General features: G+C 38.1%; 1 protein-coding gene across 7 annotated transcripts; it reads left to right on the top strand.

Moving 5' to 3' along the window:
• Positions 1-268: 268 nt before the first annotated feature.
• Positions 269-20,849, top strand: LOC121876879 (TBC1 domain family member 22B-like). 7 transcript variants are annotated; one of them, XM_042382407.1, is made up of 12 exons: positions 269-448; positions 2,142-2,192; positions 4,429-4,497; positions 5,365-5,486; positions 6,239-6,430; positions 8,249-8,326; positions 10,035-10,174; positions 10,473-10,601; positions 11,753-11,939; positions 13,143-13,325; positions 14,078-14,301; positions 16,146-20,849. In XM_042382407.1, exons 1-12 carry the CDS (start codon positions 381-383, stop codon positions 16,281-16,283), a joined length of 1,581 nt encoding a protein of 526 aa, XP_042238341.1. In that variant the 5' UTR covers positions 269-380; the 3' UTR covers positions 16,284-20,849. The 7 variants fall into 7 exon arrangements, with proteins under 7 accessions (XP_042238341.1, XP_042238340.1, XP_042238342.1 ...); XM_042382406.1 differs by having other exon boundaries at positions 6,239-6,454; XM_042382408.1 differs by lacking the exon at positions 2,142-2,192 and having other exon boundaries at positions 6,239-6,454.
• Positions 20,850-24,980: the final 4,131 nt, after the last annotated feature.

Below are 24,980 nucleotides of genomic sequence, written 5' to 3'. Positions count from 1 at the left end.
TTTCACACCCAATAAAATTGTAATCAATTAAATATCTAACATGGTCATCAATGATTATCTTCCTCTTTTAGGTTGTGAAGTAGTTTGTCATATCTTTTTTTTCGCTCTGGAAGACAGTAACTTATGCTAAAACATCTATCACTTTACCTTTTCACACTGGTAGAATAAGTTATTTTCACGAAAAGCAAAACATAGTAGACAATAAGAGAAAACATTGTTATTTTTATTTGAGCAGTAAATGAAGCCTAAAGGTGATGGTATGAAGGAGCAAGAGAGTGTCGCCACCCCGGTATTGTGTTGGCAAACATGGAGAAGTGGTCAATGTAACCCTCATTTCTCCCCCCCATATTGGCTGTGCTTCCATTATTTAGCCACATAAGATGCAATCACTTGATCCCCAGAATGGAAAGAACTTTTGGAAGAAGAATAGCAAGTCGGTACCGGGGAGGTAGGTTGAGAAGGAGAGAAATAAGAGGTGAGGTGTCTGGTGGTCACTAGCAGACTGAACCCCGCCTCCTATTATTAAACTGTATCTCGCTTTAGTCACTGTCTTTGGGGGGCTTCCTGTCTTTATGTAAGATATAGGATAACTTGATGGTGTACTTGTGTCGTGGGTGTGTGTTTGAGTGGTTGTCTTGTCGTGTTTTGGTGTGTAAATCGACAGGAAACTTAAAAAAAAAATTATTCAAAGTGGAAATTTTTACGAGTGTTAAACCAATTCGTAAATTCTCTCACTCCTTTTTTATATCCAGGAAGTAACAAGAGTCTTAGTGATGGAACGTAATTATCTAGGTTTAAAGTGTTAATATTGGCTATGCTGTGTCTTAGGTTAGTGATGCTTCTTGTACAGTTCCAGCTACCGTAAATTTAATGATGTGTTGCTAAAAGAGTAAATATCCTCTCCCTCCTCCTCTGCAGTACCACAGTGAAGTAAGAGAAACTGTTACTGTGTGATATCTGGTTATGGCAGGAATGAGCTACTGAGTCTTCTGTAGTATTCAGTAGTGCATGGTTGGGTTCTGTAGTTAGTTCCTCTTGCAACCAGCCATCGTTAAGTGATGTTGTTCTTTACTTCACTAGAGCAATGAAGATGTGTAGACCGTGATGGTGTTTTTTTTGTTTTTGTTTTTACTCCCAGTACTTCTTTTGTCCAAGCCTGTATTAAAACAATCATCTGTGCATTTTCTTCAAGTAATGTGTCGTGGATGCTTGTTTTAATCATTACTTTGAATTTACTACCAAAGAAATAAGTACAACACTGCTTTCATGTGCTACACTCACTCACTCTTGACAAATGAAAGCCAACAAATCACAGAATTATGTTTAATTTAGGAGAAACAGACCAAAGGACTCTACTGGAACTAAGCATTTGATGACTGTCTGCTATCCTTAGTTATATTGCCTTGCTGTGTACCTGCACTGTCTAGGTACTGTATAATGGAAACTGTATACCTATATGGTCTGTGTGCACTGTATACCTGCATTGTCTATACACATCCAGAACTGTATACCTGCATTGTCTATGTACCGTCCATGCCACCAGTTGCAAACTTGTCCGTTGATTTGACTGAAGAAATATTATTATTACCGTATTATTATTACCATATATTTTTGTCATTATTGTTATTTTTATTATTAAAGTTTGACATTACTCAGTGGTGCATTTATGCCAGAGCCAGAGTTACATCAGTGATAGTTTATATACAGTACTCTACACTTAAGCTCATGGATGTAGTGGCCTTCTTACCTCATAACGAGTAACAAGAACAGCCGATTGTGTCTCGAAATGATGTTTGTTGTAATTGTTTGGATAACGGGAGGCTCGTGTATTTTTTATTATTCAAGACGATTAAACAATGATTTAATTAGCCTTCATCGTCGTGTGTCATAGCTCCCCACATTAGTTTATCACTCATTAATGAGGAAGTTGGTGCTGCTGCCTGAACAATACGACTAGAGAGGAATTTTGAATGTTTAGTGTTGGCTATAGATTAGTGAGAAGGCTTATATTGTGCATCTTATTAAAATATCCCAGATTGAAATGCTAACGTAGTAGATATATGTGTGTGTGTGTGTGTCAGTCACTTTAGCTTGTCACTGTCGGAGGATGACTGACTTCATTCTTTTTATTTGTATTTCAGCATGCGAGCTGTATATGGTGCCATGCATCCTCCCATCACGCGTTCTCCCAAGTAAGGGCTTCTGCCGTCACCGTCTTTGAGCGGTAGATAGTTATATACTAAGTGTGTTATCAGGCAGTAGTGAAAACTTGTGAATAAACTGTAAGCTATGTAGTATTCACCTCAGGTTAGGCAAGAAATGAAACTTACTGTCATAAAGAAACTTAGTGTCATATAAAGAAATTTAGTGTCATATATTGTATTAAATAGACATGTAGGTAAACGTTATGTCTTGTTAATTATTATTTAGACATACAAGGGAATTTCATGAATGCAATATCTATTCTGCTGTTAGTGTTAAAGCTACAGTGGGTAGGTCACTTTGGTATTCATGAATTGAGGTTTGTCATTCACTGTTTAGCTGTAGAGTGTGAAGAAGTTTGTTATTTATTGTGTAGGCTGTAGAGTATGAGGAAGTTTGTCATTTATTGTGTAGGCCGTAGAGTATGAGGAAGTTTGTTATTCATTGTGTAGGCTGTAGAGTATGAGGAAGTTTGTCATTCATTGTGTAGGCTGTAGAGTTTGAGGAAGTTTGTCATTCATTGTGTAGGCTGTAGAGTTTGAGGAAGTTTGTCATTTATTGTGTAGGCCGTAGAGTATGAAGAAGTTTGTCATTTATTGTGTAGGCCGTAGAGTATGAGGAAGTTTGTTATTCATTGTGTAGGCTGTAGAGTATGAGGAAGTTTGTCATTCATTGTGTAGGCTGTAGAGTTTGAGGAAGTCGATAGGATCAGAAGCCACAGATATTGAAAACTCATTTAACTGGGAGACTACAGGACTTTTGTGGAGCATATGAGGGAGGGAGGAGTGCTGAATGTAAAAGAATAAAACGAAGACTTACAGAACAGTATTTAGAAAAAACCTGTAATCTTGGTGAGGGTAGTTGAGGTGTTTTAAGTTTCCTGAAGATACTTGGGGGTGTTCATAGTCTAGTCTGCTGTATGGTAAAAATGGTTAATGAGATGCAATAAACCTTCCATCTGTGGAAAATAGCTACACTAGTTTCTATATAGATATATAATGCGTCACATGCTTTTTGGCCAAAATTTGAGATGCACAAATTCAGTTCTGTGTGATGCGAATTATGGTACTATGAAGTTTAAAAATGCTGTGCTGTACATAAGCTGTAGTATGTGAAATGTGAAAAAAAGGTAGCAACTGCAAAGATAAATGAGGAAATCAATTTTACCGAGAGAATTTGTCCGTCTTTTGAGTTGCCATTGTACAGGACGGTGGTCACGTGGGGTGTGTGTCTGAGGCATCTGTTGTATATCTCCCAGACTCATGGATGACGTATGTTTAGACCTCAAAATTTTAAATACACAACCTCCTTTTACATGATGCAATTGTGGTACGTACAGTAAAAAAAAAAATCATTAATTAAAATACTGAGCATAACTTTTTTTTAAAACAATTTACCCCTTGTGGAAATATGAGAAGATGGTATAGTATAATAATTGCTTAAGAATTTTGCTTTTGCATGCCAATAAAGGTCACCAAATATGTCAGCAGATTTTGTATAGAGGCTGTACAGTTCTTGCCATTTTGTTAACTTTGCCCATTGCTGAAATATATCCTGTGGATGCCCAAAGCTGTTCATATTTAGAAGTAAATGAGGTAATTAAATTTAAGGGAACCAGTAACTACTACAGTACTAAATTTTGAAAATACAACCACTATGTAGTTTCTTCTTGTCCGTGTCTCATTATGTTCCTGTGTGTGTGTGTGTGTGTGTGTGTGCGTGCGCGTGCGTGCGTGCGTGCGTGCGTGCGTGCGTGCCATGCTGCTGCCTCTGGTCAACCTGAGATAATGGAATAATGGTGACTCAGTGAATCACCTCAGGCAACAGGTGGTGGTGAATTAGTTCAGTTACTGACCAGAGCTGCTACAAGTCTGCCCAGTGATCATATGAAGATGAGTCATTTTCATTACCGGTAACTTGATTCCTCATTTATTTTTAAAGGGCTCTTGTTTTTTTCTTGATAATTTGTGTACAGAATTTTATGATTTATAGTTCAGTATTGCACCACAATTGCTTTATCTAAGACTGATGAAGTGTATTTGAATATTTTGGCATAAAGGTACAGTGTAGATATGGGGCACTACATATGCTCGAGACCTCCCAGGGTGCCACTCACCGTCGTGTCCAGTGAGAAGTTGAAAAGTAGCCAATTCTTCTCGCGAACATTTATTTTCCTCATCAGCTTTCACAGGGGCTTAACTTTTTTTCTTCATAATTTACATACAGTGACTACCACCTCACACGCCGGCCTCGTGAAGGCCCCCCACACCCTTTGACCGGTGGACAGCAGATTATGTGAGTACAGTACACGATACAGTTATCTTTATTACCTTTGTGATTATCTTCAGTACAGTACAGTAGTGTGTTTGTGTGTGGGGGGTTCAGTAATGTTTATTGATAATATTTAACACCTTCAGGCATATGTATTTCTTAGTGAAAAGTGAAAATTTTGAGAGGTTAATGTGGAGTTTTGAGACCAAGGAACATAACTCTTTTATTTTTTCCCCTCTTTGGACTTAACTTTGACTCACATGACTACAGTGTACACAAGCTGTATACGAGACAGTAATCTCTGTGTATATCATGGGCAAACCACTCTCTTGGTAGCTGCTCAGTGTGCCTTTAGAGAGAGATGGTTATTTTACTTCATGCTAGAGATACGGTAATGATTTTTCTCTTGGAAGATATCTGCTATCTCTGACGATAGAAACTTAAGAGCAATACAAGGGCTCTGTGTGCTAGTGAACTCTCAACAGTGTAAAGGTCAGGATATATATATACTGTGTATATCTACATATATATATATATATATACAGTATATATATACAGTATATATATATATATATATATATATATATATATATATATATATATATATATATATATATATATATATATATATATATATATATATATATATATATATATATATATATATATATATATATATATATATATATATATATATATATATATATATATATATATATATATATATATATATATATATATATATATATATATATATATATATATATATATATATATATATATATATATATATATATATATATATATATATATATATATATATATATGGTCATGCCTCTGTGTGGAGTTTTATGTTTTTGGATGTGTGACATATTTGTATTAATTTTTCAGGTCAAGCCCCCGCAAGGAGAGTACCCAAAAGAAGCCAGAGCCGAGTGACAGCTTCCAGGACTACCAGGAGTCAGTCAATGACGCCTGGGACTGTGGAGATGATGAGTTCTGCGTTATATCAGGTACTGGACGAAGGGTTGGGAGGAAGGGCATGGTCCTCCTAGCTGTACTGTGTCCCCCCCTCTCTTCTGCCGACTGTAACTATTTACAAATTGGCCCATAGTGTCAGCCGCATAGGCCGGCCATCATACGTCACATACAAGTTGAGGGGGAATGTGAAGGTGAAGCCTTGTGAATGTGAGGTCTTGCTTCAGTGCCGAGACATGTGGCATACCTACTCAGACCTTGTGTATGTCACAGGACAGCCTGTCATTGTGGTGGAATGGGGTATGCAGTATTTAGGGGAAGTGTGTCCCAGCATACAGTACAGTCTGCATCCATTCTGGTCAGTGCAGGTCTCACAAGATCATGAATGTTCAGGTTTTCCCTTCAATAGAATAAACATTTTCCTATTTTTAAAACTATCTTTCCCATTGACTACATTTTGCTGGTACTGTAGGTGATATAAACATTAAGTCTGTTAAGTTTTTTTTAGTACATCTACAAAATTGATTCGGCTTGTTTTGCTTTCTTGTAAAGGAGGATAATCTTTTTTTTTCCTCTGTGTGAAATGCCCTAAAGCTCACCGTTGTGAATCATTATGCTCAGTGATATAAGACTCACTTATATTTGACTAATTTCTTTGTAGTAACTGGTACCTAAAATTATCTATCATTATCCACCTTTTTGTAGGTCTGGAAGTAAGGCATCAAATGTGGGCAGACTTCTTATTGTTCTTATTATATACAGTATTGTGATGTTTCTCGTCTTCCAGATGTGAAAATATCAAATCGGATGGTTCAGTCTGCAGCCCTCAGTGTGATCAACAGCCATCGATCTGGGCAAATGCCAACCAGTAACTTAGCGGAACTCCACCAACAGATCCAACCTTCCATAGCCCCTACAGAAGCACCTGCAGTCGAAGTAACAACATATCCGCCAGTCAACAATATTCACTCTTCCGCGGGTGTGTTACCTTGTATGCCAGCGAGTAAGCTCATGTTATTCTCCATGAGAGAAATTTGATTGAATTGACTGGATACTAATTGCACCTCATGCATTGAGCCATAAACACATCACTCCTAGTAGCATTTCGGTCAGTCATATCATGATATCAGGATATTCTATGACATGCATTTGCAGTCTAAAGAGGTGTGGTTTTAATGTGATAGAGGTGATGATGCTTCAGGTCGAAATGGGTCCCTAGTTCTCATAGGCCCCAACCTTACACGATCATTAGGAGAGGGGGCCCCACCATTTGGACTAGGCCCTTGTTCTAATGGTCAGCTTAGATTCTGGTCTGTCGTGGACTGGTTGGCACCCATTCGACCACTTGCCTCCAGATGACCAACGGCTGATATATTGGAGGAAGATAGCACAGTACCTGGACCCAACCCTCAAGTTTACAGAGGGAATAAATGGTCAGAAACACAGACAGATGAATGGAATCATTGTGTGTTCAGTTCCAGGCTATTCATGTTGTTGAGCTGGCTGGTCATCATAGGTCTTAGTGCTGTGATGGTGGGTCCTCTTGTTTGCCTCGGGTTAGTCAGGCCATTGGTGCAAAACATTAGAAAAATGGTCTTCATATAGAGGATTGGATTGCAAATTTGTGAAAGAAAGTAATCGTTGGTTAGGTTGAGTTGGTATTTGTGATGGAGTTTCATCGTCTATTGCTCTGGTGCATAGTGATAAGAGAGCATAAACAGACTGTTTGATTGACCCAAAAAAGTAAAAAGCTAAAGAGAATTATTGAAATGTAGTTATATTTACCTCATGAAAATAAGCAACGGTGTTGGGTAATTAAAAAGTAAGCAGAGGCTGTAAAGAATTGTTGAAGCATGGTTGTATTAATCTCTTTATCAATATGGAGTCAGTTAGTAAATTAGTCCACAGAGGAATCACTTGGCAAAACACATGAAGAACAGAAAATTGTTTGATGGCAAGGATAACATGTATAATTAAAATGCTTGTAATATAAGAAACAGCAAAAGAGATTAGAATTTATTGTTTAGTCATTTACCTAAAAAATTTGCTTGGATGAGATGAGTTGTGAGGTTTTGTGATAAGGTTGGTCGATCATGCTTAAGTGAAGTATAATATATTGGTATCGACTTTGCATTGTAGTAGGTAAGCCAGACAAAAATTTCACACCGTTTTAGTAATATAGTAGATAATGAGATCCATAACGTTATGAGTAGGAGTAGATAACGAGATCACAAACCTTATGTGAGGGTAGGAATGTTGGTGATAGTTGGAGGTCATGTTCATTAAACGTTATGACAGGGTGGGAGTGTATCGATGCATGTGTGGCATGTACTAATAACCAGTCTCATGAAGAGTGTGCGGTCATCTTCCAGGAGTGTCTGCAGGAGAGATGTAATGCATGTTAATTCATTTGACTAACAGATTATATAAAATGGATTACAGTGTATTTGGAAAATGTTTAATGGTCATGTCAGTATAATCACTCAGACAGGAAAGCATTTAATTGTAGCCATTGAGAGAAGATGCTTATTGCTCCTGAGCTTCACAGCTTGTGGCTTGCTACATTACTTGAGCCTGATATAGGATCCCGGAGACAGCACTGTATTGTCACCACGTCCATATGCTTTTTATCTAATAACAGTTGTCGGAGCAGGTAGGGACCATGACCCTTGTTCCCCATCACATTGTTACAGTACATTTCTTACCCTGGAGCTAGAAGCATATCCTCTACCCATCATTATAAGTTGATCCTAATACTGATGTCATGGATATGTTGTGTTTCCCCCCCGACAAACAGTTGAGGGCGTCCTCCCTCTGTCCAGACTAGACCCATCAGCAGCAGTCATACATAGGACTCCAGTCATCAGTACCTCGGGTAAACAACTCCACTCACCGGTTGTCCTCCTCACACCACCTCTCTCTCTCCCTCGTGCACTGATATGTCATAATGTGTTGATGTCTTCACCCACACACTTGGCTGGCTCACTTACTCACTGATCTGTTATAGTACGTCTTTACTAACCAATCACTAACGCCTTCACCCACGCTCTTGGCTCACTCACTCGCTACTCTCTTAGTATATGTGTCTGCTAATCAGTTAACCCTTTGCCCACTTTTTTCTCCCTTGCCAACTACAGTAATCTGCTTAATATTTTTATTAATTATTTCCTCATTATTAATAGATTTATTATTAATATTATTAATGCTCTTACAATTGATCTATGATATGATGGTGATTTTTAATTAAATATACTTACACTGCTTGGCTATTCAATTGACCTCTTACAGCTTAACACTTAGTATTAGGCCATTTGTGATATATATAATGGATTTCAGTCTCCGATTTCAACTCTGCTGGTATTTCTCTTTATGTTTCATCAAGAATATTACCATCTGCACCACATGAGAATTTTATTTGTATATTTTGGTGATTTTTAATAATAAGTTCTGTAGTAATTTGTATAGAGTTTCTTCCTCTTTACATCTTATGCTAGGCTCCAGGGGGTACATTAATTATTAATTTGATTTTTAGGACGTACAGTATAGTATTACTGGGGTGCTGCAGCCAAATGGATATATTAATAGTCACCTATATTAAGGGTAGTTAGTTTGTGCCTAGGGTGCCCTCGGTCTTTCCAGCTGTGGATGTGTTCCTATCTTTTTAAGTTGGAGAAGTGAAGGCGGGTAAGTTGTAGCATTTCCCTCACTGTTGTCTCCTTGTGTACTGAAGACTTGGTACATGGAGAGTTGGTATATACTGCCCTCTGCCCCCCTCCCCCCACTCACCCACCCACCTCACATAACAGGTCGTCCTCCTGGTATCAACTCTCTTATAACCAGTATTTACTTGTCTTTTAGCCTCTCTGTTCCGTCCCATACCCCACACTCCCTCCCGCAGTACTTCAACGCCACTTCTAGTCGGGGATAATAATTACAAAGTATGTCATTCACCTCGTACTGCAGTGAAGATCTAAGAGTCCGTCATAAGTTGTGGCAGTTTAGGTTTGTTTAAAAGTTCTCTCGATCAGTCAGTCAGTTAGTTTACCAGTCAATTAGTTTGTCAGTCACTTAGGATTAGTACTTTTACTCATAGACAAATGATGCTACAGAAGAAATTTAACTGTTTCCTCTTTCTTTGTTCTCTCTTTTTTTCTTCTCTCTCAATCTTTCTCTCTCATTACTTTATAGGTTAGGTTATTAATTAGAGTTTATGCCATAATTAACTTTCCCTCAGTTGAATGTTGCTTTCCAAAACATCTCTATAAATATACTGTAGTTTTCATGACGTTCTTCTCCAATTGCAGTTTTTATACAGTGTCTCCAAAAATTTATGTGCACACTGCCTTACAGGTTTTTGTGGAGATCACATGAATATTCATATAACAGCAACAGTGGGAGACCTCACACAACAATTAAGGACAAGGTTGGTGGTGTAATGCATATATTCACATATTCTCCACAAAATATTTGTAAGGCAGTGCGTATCCATTTTTTTTTCTTGGATTCCAGGTATAAGTTTTCAGTATACAGTACAGTATTAGGAGAGGTTTATAGCAAATGTCACCTCCCATGTGTTATTCCAGGTAATGAGAGAGACATGGTCAAGCAAGAGAAGTTCCTAGAGTTAATCTCCAGCAATAGCACCAACTTAATGGAGCTGCGGAAACTCTCCTGGTCAGGGATCGCGCCTCCTGTGCGAGCCGTCACGTGGAGACTCCTCAATGTAAGTCTTGTACTGTGTGGCGGTGATTAGGTGGCTTCTCTGCATGGTGGTAAATGACATGACTTACGTGACTCCAGGTATATATGACGGCATTTTATATATTAGCCTCCTTGTGCATGGGATCACCTCTGTACTGAATAAAATTGTCTAGTGTTAGTCACCAAGAATATTAAAAGCGGTGTCCCAGAGTGAAGGGGGTTATAATTTCATAATAAGATTTTTAATATTACCTTTCCTAGAGCATTATTGTATATATTTCTGTATTTTCATATGTTGTTTCCTTTCATCACTGTGACAGGGTTACCTCCCAGCTAATGCAGAGAGGCGGGAAGATACCCTGAAGCGGAAACGTGAAGAATATTGGAGTTTTGTGAAGCAGTATTATGATACCCGCCACGAAGATATTTACCAGGACACTTTTAGGCAGGTGAGGTTTAATTTCTTCGTGAGTTTGAGAATGTGGAGAGATGTGATGAAAGAGAGAGAAGAGCTATACTGTATCGCCAATATGAAAAGTGGATCAGATCTACAGTACATTAATCCTTTTGCAGTACATATTTTGTTTACACACACTTTAAATATAACTACCCTACCTATATTTTTTCATATGTAGGTGCAAATTTAACAGAACCTCGGATGTGTAGTGACTCTGGGTAATGCTGCTGACCTGTTGTTCTAGAGAAAACACAATATATCCTGGAATACATCTGTGTTGGGACATATCCACTGTGTAAGGTGATGGATTACTGAACTGTACCAGAGGGATGTAAGGGGAGGTGTTTGGCTGTGAAAGTAACTAACTCATCTTTGATAGCAGCAGCAGAAACAAGGGCATCAGAATAAAAGGAAAAAAGAAGAAAAAAAAGAAGAAAAAAAACGCCAGTGTAGAAAATAGAAAAACCAGTAACACAAGTGATGCAAGATATAAAATTAAGAACATATTTGCTTCCTTTATGTTTAGATACGTCGGGGTTCCACAGGATGTCCTTAGTAACTGTGTGCTGTGGATAGCTTTTATTAAACGATAAATTTGATAATGAATGATAGTAATTTTTAGATTTATAATGCAAGAAATGCCTTATGTGATTTTGCATATCGTTTGGTCTTAATTAACCTGTTGTAAGTTCATAATTAGTTTTATCTCTTCTTTGTACTTTTAATTCAAATGTCACATAGAGGATGATTACAGAACACCCCATTACTAAAAGCTGAAATAGGTTCCTCAGTATCAGATGTCATGAAAACAAACCTAGAAGCCTTTGGAAGTTAGTTAGGTTGTCTTGATGATGGCGGTGAAAGAGTATGTGAAGGTTTCAGAAACATTACAGTGGTGACCTGCCTTCATACATTAGGTGTTGGGGACCACTAATATAGTTATAGGTTGTCTGTGATTGATAATATTAGGTGTTGGGGCCACTGATATAGTCATAGGTTGTCTGTGATTGATAATATTAGGTGTTGGGGCCACTGATATAGTCATAGATTGTCTGTGATTGATAATATTAGGTGTTGGGGCCACTGATATAGTCATAGGTTGTCTGTGATTGATACATTAATGCTCTGCTTCTTCTTTTCCAGATCCACATAGATATCCCAAGGATGTCCCCTCTGGTGCCTCTCTTCCAGCAGACCATCGTGCAGGAGATGTTTGAGCGTATATTGTACATTTGGGCCATCAGGCATCCGGCCTCAGGTTATGTTCAAGGAATTAATGACCTGGTCACTCCATTTTTCATCGTCTTCCTTCATGAAGTGGTTCCCAGAGGTACTGGTACAGTCATAGACATGATCTCTGGTTGTTGGGGGATCATAGAATTATGGTTATTTCATCTGAGGCGTTTGGAATAGCAAGGACATATCACCGGATTGCTCAATTTCCCATTTTATATATCAGTCCATAGCCCCAGTATTCTTTTTCCAGTTAATGATGTCGGGCAACGTGGGTATGCCTCCAGTATGGTGCAATCCCCATAAGTTAAACGGGGGCAGAAAACATACACTACAGCCTGAAATTTGAGATGATTTGAGATGTTCAGACATAAGCCCTTGCTAATTCTATACACCTCATTTGTTTCTCCTTTGTGTTTAGTTCTGTGAGAAAACCATCCGAAACAGTTTGTATTTATGTCTCAGCCAACACTCAGAAATGTTGATGTAGTCTTTTAACACTTGACAATGTAGAGAAAATTAATTACAGTAATAAGTAAAGGGAAATATAGACATATAGACTAATTTGGACTTATATTCTTCATATGAAAAATAGTGTCTGTAATGTTTTATTTCTCGGAGTGATAGAACAGAAATGAACACCTAGAAAATAGTGCTTAGAGAGAGGGAGAGAGAAACCCTGTTACTACCTGTGGGGAGGTTAGGAGAAGTTAGGTTAGATTATGTTAGCATTAGGTTAGGTTAGATTATATGTTAGGTATAGGTTAAGTTAGCATTGGGTTAGGCTTGCATTCGGGTGTTTAATTGTCAGGTGAAATATGTCGGTGTGTCTCATCGTTAAAGTGACCCACAAAGCAGATGGCAATTATCCAGGTCCTTGTTGAGGTGGAATAAAACTCTTATCACAGCATCATCTAGCACTATAGTGGGAAAAGACTTCTAAAAGAGTTAGATAAAAACGTCATTCATTTGCAGGAAATTAGGGGAAACTGTGCACGAGAAAGTTGTCTTAGAACCAAACCAAAGATATGATAATGATTAGATGTTTGGGAAAGGAACATTGAATGAATGTGAGATTTCTATAGATGATGTTCCTCCTCTTTTTCTTCCATTTCTACTTCTTCCTCCTCTTGTTTTTTCTTATTCTTCTTTCTTCCTCCTCATCCTTCTGTTTTTTATTTTTTCCTTTTCTGCTTCTTCCCCCTCTTCTTCCTCCTCCTCCTTTTTATTCTCTATCTTCCTTCTCTAATTCTTCTTCTTCCTCCTCCTCCTTTTAACCACACAACTTTCAACACGACAGAAGAGAAATTAGACACGTACGACGTGGAATTAATAGCAGAGGAAGACCGGGCAGTGGTGGAGGCGGACAGCTTCTGGTGCATGTCCAAGCTTCTCGACGGCATCCAGGATAATTACACCTTCGCTCAGCCGGGAATACAGACCAAGGTTCAACAACTTGGGGAACTTATGAAGAGAATTGATGGTGAGTTAGTCTTTACTGCCTACAGGGAATAAATTATAAAGTCAGAGTTTCTTGTATTGGATTCCTTAAAACTATAACTAAAACAAATGGACGTGACATAAATAGATTTGTTTCCTCTAGTGGTAATTTGTTTGTAACTATTGTATGTTGATAGTTGTATGGATAAAGCACAGACTGTTCCCTGGGTGGGGGTCCTTATTGGCAGGAGGATATGAGGATTAAAGCTTGGGGGTCCCTATTGTGACTGACACAAGTCTGATGGAGAAGTGGACCAACTGATAGCATTTGTCATGGTGAACCTGATGCCTCACTTCAAGGCTGGGAATTCAAAGTATTGATTCAGCCTTGGTTTGATGGGTGAGAAGATGGTCTGTAGTAATTCCATTGGCAGGCTCTGTCAGGGCATGTTCTAGCTGATCCACTCTAATAGGTCACTCAGCACTCCCCTTCAATAATAAAATAGGATGTTTTGTTTCAACCCGTCATTTATAAAGTGAACCCTGGCTGATTCACTTGAGATATTTTTTTCTTCTATTTCTTGATTACAATTAAGGATCTATCTCTTATCTTCATTATCATTGTTTAACGACCATTTTCTGCACTTCTTTGCAATGACATTTATTCAGATACGTCCCTCCGTCATGAGACGTTACTCATGGCACGACAGACATGAATGGCTTTGATGACTTACATTTCCATAACAATTTAACAGATCATTACAGTTATTGATTCCTTGTCTTGTTTTCCCACAGTCAGTCTCCACCAGCACCTAGAGAGGCACGAGATAGACTACCTTCAGTTCTCTTTCCGCTGGTTTAACAACTTGCTGATGCGCGAGATGCCACTGGGGTGCACCGTACGGCTCTGGGACACCTTACATGCAGAACCAGATGGTTTTTCTCACTTTGTGCTCTATGTGTGTGCTGCCTTCCTCAAGTACTTCTCACAACATCTAATGGCCCAGAGGGACTTTCAGGTAGAGATACTATTTATTTACGTGCAGTATTGAGGAGCATGCAGTACTATGTTACTGTGTTGTGTCTGACTGGCTATCTGTCTCTTTGATAAATAGTTCTTTTCCACTAAGTAACTTTAGTATTCTTCTTCCAATTCCCTTCTTATTTAATGTGAATGTTACTCCCCCAAAATTCAGGACAAGGTCACCCATAACAATTCTATATTTTACAAATAAATACCAAAGTTTTCATACAGAGCTTGTTCTTGTAGGCAGAGATTGTTCTTCCATGCGTGTGAGGGCTGATCTTTTTAAATAATTCATTTGTTCCACTTCGGGCTCTTTGATGATGTTTGATGGGTATTCCCTGGATTTATTAGTACATTTATCCAATCTCAATGTAGCTTAGTGCTGTGGATAATCCATTTAATGAGGACTAGATTTCAATGTTATGTAATGTCACATTGACTTTGAGAATGGTCTGTGAGTCACAGCTTGTGGTTCTTGTGATAAGTTAGATTGAGGACCCTGGATATACAGTAAACTCTCTAATTTGGACGACTGTACAGTGTAATTAGGGGAAGGCCTGTCTGGATTTGGTGGGTGTCTGTATTGTCTACAGATATTGCAGGTTGGAAAATTCCATAGGATGGGGTTTTCTGACTCAAGCCACCTAAGAACACCAAACTTACTATAATTTTTAACCCAGACTTAACACTTTCGTGGTTTTTATACAGCACATGAACGCTGTTTAGCCACTTGCGGTTTTAACATCTATGAAAAAAAAAATTTCCATTTGTCTTTCATACCCTCTCAGTTCAGCCGTACTCAGTGAGTCACTGAGTGGCTGCTGTTGCTGGGAGCTCTAGTACACCTGTCAGCAGTGTGTATTGTCTTGGCTGTGACACAGCTCCATTCAAGCTTCACACTCCCAAAATACCTCCATTTAATTGCCTCTCATATACTGTATATATATTTTTTTAAACAAACATTAGGTAAGTATTCATGATCAATTTTGGTTAAAAAATGTGTTTCTAACTTAATTACAACTGATTTTATAGACTCCAGTATAAACATTATACTGTATTTTCAAAATATTTTGTGTAAGGATATTTTATTGAAGCAAACTTGAAGATCATTTATTCCGGATCATTAGTACCAAGTACATCTTTCTTACACTATTAGAACAGCTGTTATGGATAAAAGTTTAGACACTTTTTTGCTCCCTTTAATATTTTTGCTCGTAGCGATAACCTAGTATAATGGGAGAATGATAAGAGAATTGTACAAAGTAGAAGAGTTTCATTTGGTATACATTATTACTGCACCATGATATATTTGTTGAGATAATAATAAAGTACTGTACTTGTTATTCACTGATCATGAGGGCAGTTGAATCTTGAGATGAGGAGGTGGTTGAGGCAGGAGATGATTGTACGACACTTACAATGTATGTCACTGAAGGTGGAGCGGAGATTATGTTTTCACTGCTAATTTCATGGTCTGTATGTACAATACTGTACACCATATATATATATATATATATATCTTAGACACTTCACTTTATTGCTCCTCAGCAACCATCTCCACTGCCTCTTCAGAGGTAGTTGCTGAGTTACCCTCCTGTGCCACCATAGTGGCAGCCCTGACTTATGCAAACTTTGCCCCATACTAACTGGATTTTAGTTGTGATTTCCTGGTTGGGGATACATGTGTACAGTGCTGGACCCCAGTCCAGTTTGCAAGGGGAACCAGGTTAGAGGGAGTTTACAGTATATTTGCTTATTCTGGAAAAGGGAGGTTTAGTTGCCTTTCCTGTGTAGAACCACTCTCAGTATTAACTAACTGATGGACATATTCAACAGGGACTCATGCTGCTGCTTCAGAACCTGCCGACCTCCAGTTGGTCCGACAGTGAGATCAGTCTCTTAGTTGCCGAAGCTTTCCGTCTCAAATACATGTTTGCTGATGCTCCAAACCATCTCCAGGCTAGCAAGAAATGACTTTAGCTCTTTGGAAAAATGGGAAAATCCAGCCAGCTGTTAACAGCACTTCACCGGTGACATGAATCACTGATCACCGACTCGATGCCAAGTTGCAATTGATCCTGAGAAGTTCAACACTGATGGTTGGCTACCTGTGAGCCGCTGGTAATGATGGCAGGTCTGGGAGGAACTACCATGAAGCTACATTAACACTTTTATGAAATAGATCTTATATAACCAATAAGATAAAGGATGCAGTTGGCTTTGGAAGGTTACATTTAAGTAGCTGAGCTCTGCATTGTTATTATCTGTTAGCAAACTGTAGAATTCCTTTCTCTGTCATTTAGTTATGTTATTATTTCTCTTTTTTTCTCACTTTTTTAAGGTAGTTGTCTGGCCTCTAATGTTTACTCATGTGGGATGGTTGCCAGTGGGTGCATCTGGGGCGTTCATAGTCTATCTATAGGGTTTTGACATGTTTTTGTCACAATCTAAGTATGTATGCATGTACAGGTATATCTTATTTACCATATTCTTATTGATATCTTTTTTATAAGAAAAATTATTATTTTTACATTACAAGAAATTGTGACTGAGGAGAACAAGTAGGTGACACCTGTCTAGTGGCAACTTTGACCAGTGTCACCCATTAAACACACGACTATTTTGTGACCACAGCAGCTCATATGAAAGTTGGATCTCTGGGCCCACACATCTCTACATTCAGTTCTGGCACCTCTGTTTATTTATCTCAACATTGTGAGTGTATTTATGCTACCGTTATACAATGCAAGTCTCTTTTTATTTTTTTATTAATTTTTTTATTTTATTTTATTTTTTTTACATCTGTGATCAGTGGTTCAGTTTATATTAAACTGAAGTGGTTACAGGTGGAATCATGAAACATCAGGGTTAAAAGCTATCCTTGGTCTGTACTTCCCCGAGTTGTGTGTCAAAGACCAGCAAAGTCCCAGGTTGTCTTCAAGTATAATTAATGAGAGAAGAATAGTACTGTAAATACGTACGTTCAACACAGACAAAAGTCACAACAGATAAAGGCTTCTAGTTATACGTACAGTTAATCTCTCATTAATCTCTCGCCATTTCCTGTATGCAGAGTAGGGAGGGGAGAGGAGTGGGTAAGGGAATGAGACAGAGATTACCTCAGACATTTACACTGGCACAACAGTCTCCAGAGTACATTACCATGTGTCAAACTCCACACTACCTGGCACATATAGCAAGAGATTGTTTTTTATCTCATATAATAAATAAAGAGATTAACCAATATATTACTGGTAACTACAGTAAGTAAGAATATGGGTGGGTGTGTGAAAAATATAGAATAACTTTATTAATACAAACATGTACCAGAGATGTCATTGTAAGAAATGGATGTAAGATCCGGAGAAGATTTAACTGGCGTAGGAGATGACTGTCAACATTTGACTGACTGACATTTATCTTGTTCATAACACAATACAGTATAAGACTGTCAGTTCATGATCGAGACTTTTATTTAGACTGACACTTTAGGGTTGACACACTTAGACTGACACTTTAGGGTTGACACACTTAGACTGACACTTTAGAGTTGACATGCTTACCTAAACTGACACTTGAGGTTTGGATAAAAATTCTCGTATGTGACTTTTGAGAGAGAACACTTTAGTTAACATACCTAACCCAGCTTAACCTAACCTAACTTTATCTAATTTAATCTAACCAAACTTAACTAAGTCTGAACAATAACCTAACCCATCAGACCAGACCAAACCCAACCTGACTATGCCTAACCAAACTTAACTTAACACAACTACTCAAACTCAAGCAATATAACACTAGCTGCAGGTAACACATTTTAACATGGATTTAAAGAAATTATGCTACATTTGTCCAGATTGATATCTCAGTTTATCAGTCTACTTTCCATCGAGCGTGTCTGCCCTACATGGGGTACACGGAGCTCTTTTTATGATGCAGATAAAAACACCACATTTTTCATTTCCTGCAAAAGATTTGGCTCTGAAAAATCTAAGTTTTAATTAGCGACAAGACTGATTACCACATGCGTATAATTAGACGTATGTAAGTGGAGAAACTCTATAGAATTGCACATCCCTCTGAAGATTTAAAAGACATAATTCGTACAGTACACCTTACCAAGCTCATGGGGATCTTTGGGGAGTTAGTTATTATGAAAGAAGGGAAAGATCTAAAAAAAATAACAAGCCACATGATTGATCGTCTGATATTTTCTCGACTAGACATCGAATTGTGGATTGTTGATAATGAATTTTAAGTTAGTGTTGGTAAGTTTTCATTATAATTCAAGGACAAGGACAAGGACATTACAAATCCAAGAGGGAAAATTCTTCACTTGGTCCTTGTTGGTCAACGTCTTTTATTCAGAGTCGATGATCTTAACTTACCTTCTGTCAAGTCATACGGGTTGATTCATAGGAAAGAACAAGTTCATTATCCAGGTCTGTTTGTTGTTGTTAATCGTGTGACACTTGTTAAGCACCGAATCGGAGAGAACCTGTACATGTGTGTGTGTGTGTAATACAGTACTAGAAGTTCTCCTCTTGTAAGGGTACTTTGAGAGATGATGTGTGTGCATTGATAAAGTTTAAACAAAGCCAAGAAATCAATATACTTCCTGTGTTGTGCTGTTCTTTTGTTTATTAATACAAGTACTGTAATAGTCCTGAGTTGAATGAAGGTGTTTGTGTAATTTTTTTTTGTTACAATTGTGGAAAAAAAAAAAGAGTTCAGCAGAGAGGGAGGAAGCTGGTGTAAGGGAGGGTAGGCTAGGTGGAGACTAGGCAATATCACATAGAGGGGTTGATTAAAAGTTGACATTTTCTTTCCACACCACAAATTGATTTTTTTTTGTATTCATGTCCACAACAGTACAGTACAATACAATGTATGAAAATTTATTTATTTTTCATAAGTCCATCATCACTAATACAGCGAGTGTCATGTTTTGTAATATTTCTGAGGTATGTTTGGCCATCATTACAGTTGTATGTACAGTACAGTAATGGTGTTTTAAGTTTAGCTCTGTAGGGTTTTATCATTAGGTCAAGTCAGTGTTCATATACAGTATTGGGTTGACATGTATTGGTTTGGCCACCTTCAACACTCCAGTACCTACCGTCTCTTCTCTTGGGGTTGCTTTGAGAAATAAATGATAGTATGTCTTGTATTTTGAACACTTGATGACAAACAGTTAAACGACTCAAGGGCCAAGACCTTTGAAGCATCCATTATGTATAAGATGATAGTTTGTGCTCCATGCTAAACACTACTTGGTAACTTAGATACTGATTGATACACTTAGGACTACAGAGCCACTTACAGATATTTGAAGTTTTTTGTTTATAGAAGGAGTAGTTTGAGTCTCATTAATGAAGTTTTGAGTGAGAATTCTTTTTTATCCAGAATTACAGTGTACAATAAAATTCAGGTTGCCCTATTGATGATATTGACAGATATTAGAAGTCCCTTAGATAATGTAACACTTATCCACTCATTAAGGTACAAACATTACATGATCCATCTGTGAGAACTTCCTTAATGCAACCGAGTTTATGTTGATCTATGACTATATAAACAATGGAAGCACAAGACCTGTTGGTTTGTTCCACTTAAGGTGGTGCTTTATATGACTGCCAATTACTGGTCAAGGTCAGGTTCATTCATTTTTAACAGTGACATATGTTAGATACAAATACACTCTACAATATATATATATACACCTATATAGATATATATACTGTATATATATATATTTCAAGTACTGTCCATCATCAGTGTAGTCATTTATTCTGACTTTCAGAGTTGAGCCGTGCTGCATTGAAGTGATTCTTTTTATCTCACTTGACAGGTTTTTATACCAACTAGGATTGTACAGCCAGATACTGTACTAGAGTTTACCATTTCTGGTAATGATGGTACAATGTAAAACTTTTACCTTTGATATAGAACTGTACACTGCAGGATTGTTGGCTTGTCTTAGAATGATGCTGTGTCTGATTAGAGTGACAGATTGCATGTTGACATTTTCCAAGCTCTACTGATAATATGATTTTTTTACTATATAGTTCCATGAAGAACTATGTAGTAATAAAGTCCCTTTACATGCTATGTAGAGGATGGTGTTGTGCAGTACTGTTGACATGGTCAATGAAGGTCTGTGCAGTATTAGCATGTCATGTGTTGTGTTGTGGTGAGGACAGAAGAGAATATCAGTACATGCTTATGGTGCTTATTGTAGCCTCCGATGCAGACGGTTCTCTCGATGACGCACGAGTTCTTCGCTATATCTTAGACCTACGTAGTTGGTGTAGACCGTGTGGGCCATCGCCGGGAACAAATTGTGATAGTTGTTGTTAAGGCGTACGTCACCACGGTGAGGTTCTTGGTACCAGTGGAAGAGTCGGTCCATAAACTGAATGATTGCGGTTATATCTATTGTGTAAATGTACTTTAATGACAGTTTATTTTGTTTTCCTGTGTCTCTTGGTGATATGTACTACATCTCATGTGTATTCATACATAAAGAATTTTATAAGACTCATATGTTTTATTATCACTTTTGTTTTATCCACCAAAATGTTTGCGTATGAATGGCGGGGATATATTTTTCCTTCATGCATCTACATTACTGTATTTCTAGTTTTCTGAGTTTAGAAACAGAAAAATAAGATTACTTTCTCATTACATTGATTAAACTAACTTGGCTGTGTGTTTGTGATGGAACATTGTACAGTACAGTATGTACAGGGTTGTGCAGGTAAAAGTTAGCTATGTTTTTGAAATACTGTACTGTATTTAATTCACTTTATAAACAAATGGTTGAATTTTTTTATAAAGTATTACAGGTTGGGCATCCTTTATCCAAAATACTGAAATCCGATATTTTTTCCCAGAGCGATAAACTATTTTTGGGTAATCAGACCTTATTTAGGGCAAGCAAAACATTTGCAAAATCAAGGGTATCTAAGGATTTCTTGGGGTAGTATTTTACTAATAATTTAGGGTAATTACTTTGTATTAGTTAAGTATATCAATGTTAAAGTAATTTGACGTTGGACTGACTGGCCATTTCTTAATTTATTATAACAATTCCGCATCTATACAACCTAGGTAAGTCTTCCGTTAATAAAAAAAAATATACGTATACGTTTTCTTGCATCTTATTTTTTACCTTTCCAGAAATTAGAATTAGCAGATGGAACATACATTTGGTTCTCCCTTTTCCTGATCCAGTGGTGCAGGTATAGTGGCTGCAACAACTGGGGAGAGGGAGAGCTGCAATGGACTGCCAATAGCCCAGCTTGTTGGTTTTGCCTTAGTAGCCTGTACATCTTGCATTATCTTCATTCGCTAGTGCTTGTTAATTTATGTGTGCAATATGTCCATTATCCGCCTCACAGTGCCCAAGCCAGTTTTCTGTTTGGGGTTCTTCCCTTAGCTTTTCACTGAAGATTATGATCACAGCAGTGGTATGCTTACCCACCCCAGCACTGCCCACCTCCCCTGGTACAAACATATGCACCTGACCACGACCTCCTGACCCTAGTTTTCCAAATATGAATTACATTATCCTCAGCCCCACCAGACAACACTCATGCTATCTGCCGAGTTGCATAAACATCCCACACCACTGTATAACCTCAACACCCCACACCACTGTATAACTCAACACCCCACACCTCTGTATAACCTCAACACCCCACACCACTGTATAACCTCAACACCCCACACCACTGTATAACCTCAACACCCCACACCACTGTATAACCTCAACACCCCACACCACTGTATAACCTCAACACCCCACACCACTGTATAACCTCAACACCCCACACCACTGTACAACCTCAACACCCCACACCACTGTATAACCTCAACACCCCACACCACTGTATAACCTCAACACCCCACACCACTGTATAACCTCAACACCCCACACCTCTGTACAACATCACAACACCCCACACCTCACGTCACTAATCTCGTTAGTCCACCTGTATCATTACTTAGTAGGACATCTTAACAGGTGATACTGTGAATTACAATATACTGTGCCGCCAACAACAACCACATACCACCAAGTATAATCACAGACAGGTTTCTGGCTGGCAACCGGTTTTTTTTTCCTTTGGGCTGCTGTCGCTTCGTTGGGCTTGATTTTTTTTTAATGTATAATCCTTTTTTTTTACGGTATTAGGCTTCATTTTTATTTATTTTTTACAATTTGTTTCTAATGGTGAAAATCGTTTTTTAATACAATATACGTGCACAGTTAAAATGTAAAAAAGTATTATTTTGGTATATGAACGTTCATAAAGACAGTTTCTATATATACTAGACAACAATTATCAGAAAAATAACGTACATGTTGGTAATTGTGCGACAGTGAGGAAGTTTATAACACATTAATGTACAGTACGTGCCTGGTGCTGCTCACACGATGCCCACACAAACAAGTAAGTTAGGCAGCCACAGACAAGACGAGTTTAAGGATGGTTACAATATTTCATGAAGGTTATCCAATTTATATGATATCAATGGTAACTTCTTTCGACAGCTTCAGGTCTTCAGGTATCTTTGTAAAGTCCACGGATGATGGAGCTCCAATAGGCTGTCTCACCTCCACTGATATTGTCTACATATAAATTTGTCTCAATCTTGTGCACTTGTTGAGAGGCTATACTATAACGTCTACCTCAGTGTTAAATGTTTTCACTTTCCACCTTGCACCCCCGTCCACTACCCTTAACATCTTACAGCCTACCTCACCTCTGTCTCTACGTCGTCTGGGTGGTCTTACTCTTATTAATAGTTTGTTCTACACTACAGAACTTCGTTAAAAATGTGCTCGTTGAAAACAGTTCTCCACCCTGGAAAACTTACTGTCCAATGCAGTCCTTCACTCACACCTTGAAGTGGATCAACTCTCCTTCAGGAACAAACCCGGGAGACCATAGCCCGAGTCTTCCTCAGTTCCTGCTGTACACCGACGGCTCCCACTTCACAAGCACGTCAACCGCAGACTTCCCAACTGGTAAACCACTAATAATGGACTCATAGGTGCCCTTCAGGCTCTCTCCTCCCCCAAGCCTAAATAAATGTCTTCCATTACCCTTAACATGTCATGCTTCTTGGTTCTCAATTGTCTTGTCATTCATTTCCGGTAAATTCCGCCTCATGTTGCTTTAATATTCAATAATAATGCTGACTCGTCAAGTTTTGTTCTCCTTGATGTTCTACACTGTACAGTGTACATGCACCTTCCCTACTCTGCAGCAGAAAGATAGTAAGTTTAGCCGTAGGTTTATGGAACGGGATACCGGTCTCGATTCAACACTGATCAATTTCTTTCCTTCCCATATAAATTGATTTTCGTCGACGTGGACCGGACTCACTTGACATAAACATAATATCTCAGCTCGCTTTAAGCGGAGTACCTAATGTTAACTTCCTGTTAACTGTACAATAGTTTTACTGCTAATACCCTTCAGCACTATTGCCTGACTGTCCCACCGGCCGCGGACCTCCCACAAGGAGTCACTAACTATGGTATGCCATCACTTTGGTGTTGCCATAAATTTGACTTAAAAAAAAAGACACTTCGAAGAGGGGCTGTTAGTTTCTACCGTTGTATTAATGTGTTATACATAACATACTAATACTACACTATCGTCTACATCGAGTATCTATAAATAAGAACAAATGATATGGCCTCAAAATCGATGATATAAAAGCAAAAAAAAAAAAATCACTGCAACAAGACTATATAGATAAGTATCTAAATTTGTTTGCAAAAAGAACACTTTAAAACCATTAAAATGCCCGGCCGGACAGAGATTTACATGAATTTAGTCAAAACCGTCAACAGTGATTTATGACTCAGCATATAGTGAGTGCTCGCTTGAGTGGGGATTTCTCCAGGCCACTTCGCCTTGCGGCTATTTCGGCCCGACGGCAGCGTCTTGTATAAACCCTGCACTCCCGGGGTCTACACTTTACTGAATTAATAAATAAAGTACAATGAAAATCACACATTACACACGTTTAGATGATTATAAAAAAATATATATAAGACTATGCTAAAAATTAAAAGAAAAACGAAAGCTAAGCATAGGAGGATACAAATAGTGTTGAAAAACATAAGTGATAACAATTCAAATGATTTAGTAAAAGGATACAAGTTCATTAAGAAAGCTAAAATTAGACAAATAATTAGAAAGATATGAGAGTGTCTAAAAACAGAGATACAAAACCCTGGAGAGTTGGTAAAAACGGCCCTAGAACGTAGAGTGGAGTACTGTGGTGGCCAAGTTCGTCAACCCTCACATATGAGGACGGTACTCCGATTGATTGCTACTCACACCTTTTCCATTAACTTTACCATTTTTTCTATATATTTTTTTCAGTGAATTCTCAATTTTTTAGAGCGTCTCGCTCAGACGAAGAGTATCGTTTCTGCCTGATTGGCTTGCACCAATTCCCGAGATCAAAGTCAAGATCTATACTCGATAAGGAGGCTATTTATGTAAAATAAATATCGAGCTACGCAAAATAATTAAAATAAATTTTAAAGATATCCAGCATCGCATTTTTAATAAATTGCGTAAGTGTAATTTTTACAGTATTCAGTATAGTATTCAAGAGCCAGTGCAGTAATCAGTACTTGCC

Source organism: Homarus americanus, unplaced genomic scaffold (genome assembly GCF_018991925.1).
Source record: "Homarus americanus isolate GMGI-L3 unplaced genomic scaffold, GMGI_Hamer_2.0 scaffold50281, whole genome shotgun sequence".
Classification (NCBI taxonomy): Eukaryota; Metazoa; Arthropoda; class Malacostraca; order Decapoda; family Nephropidae; genus Homarus; species Homarus americanus.
The sequence above is the reverse complement of the archived record's forward strand: the minus strand, read 5'-3'. Positions and strand labels throughout refer to the sequence as shown.

Bases quoted from the DNA above. Each gene is read 5' to 3' on its own strand.
- LOC121876879 (XM_042382406.1), top strand. From the start codon at position 381: ATGCAATCACTTGATCCCCAGAATGGAAAGAACTTTTGGAAGAAGAAT. The intron at 4,498-5,364 runs GTGAGTACAGTA...TTAATTTTTCAG, and splicing joins ACCGGTGGACAGCAGATTAT to GTCAAGCCCCCGCAAGGAGA. The intron at 11,940-13,142 runs GTACTGGTACAG...TCAACACGACAG, and splicing joins TCATGAAGTGGTTCCCAGAG to AAGAGAAATTAGACACGTAC.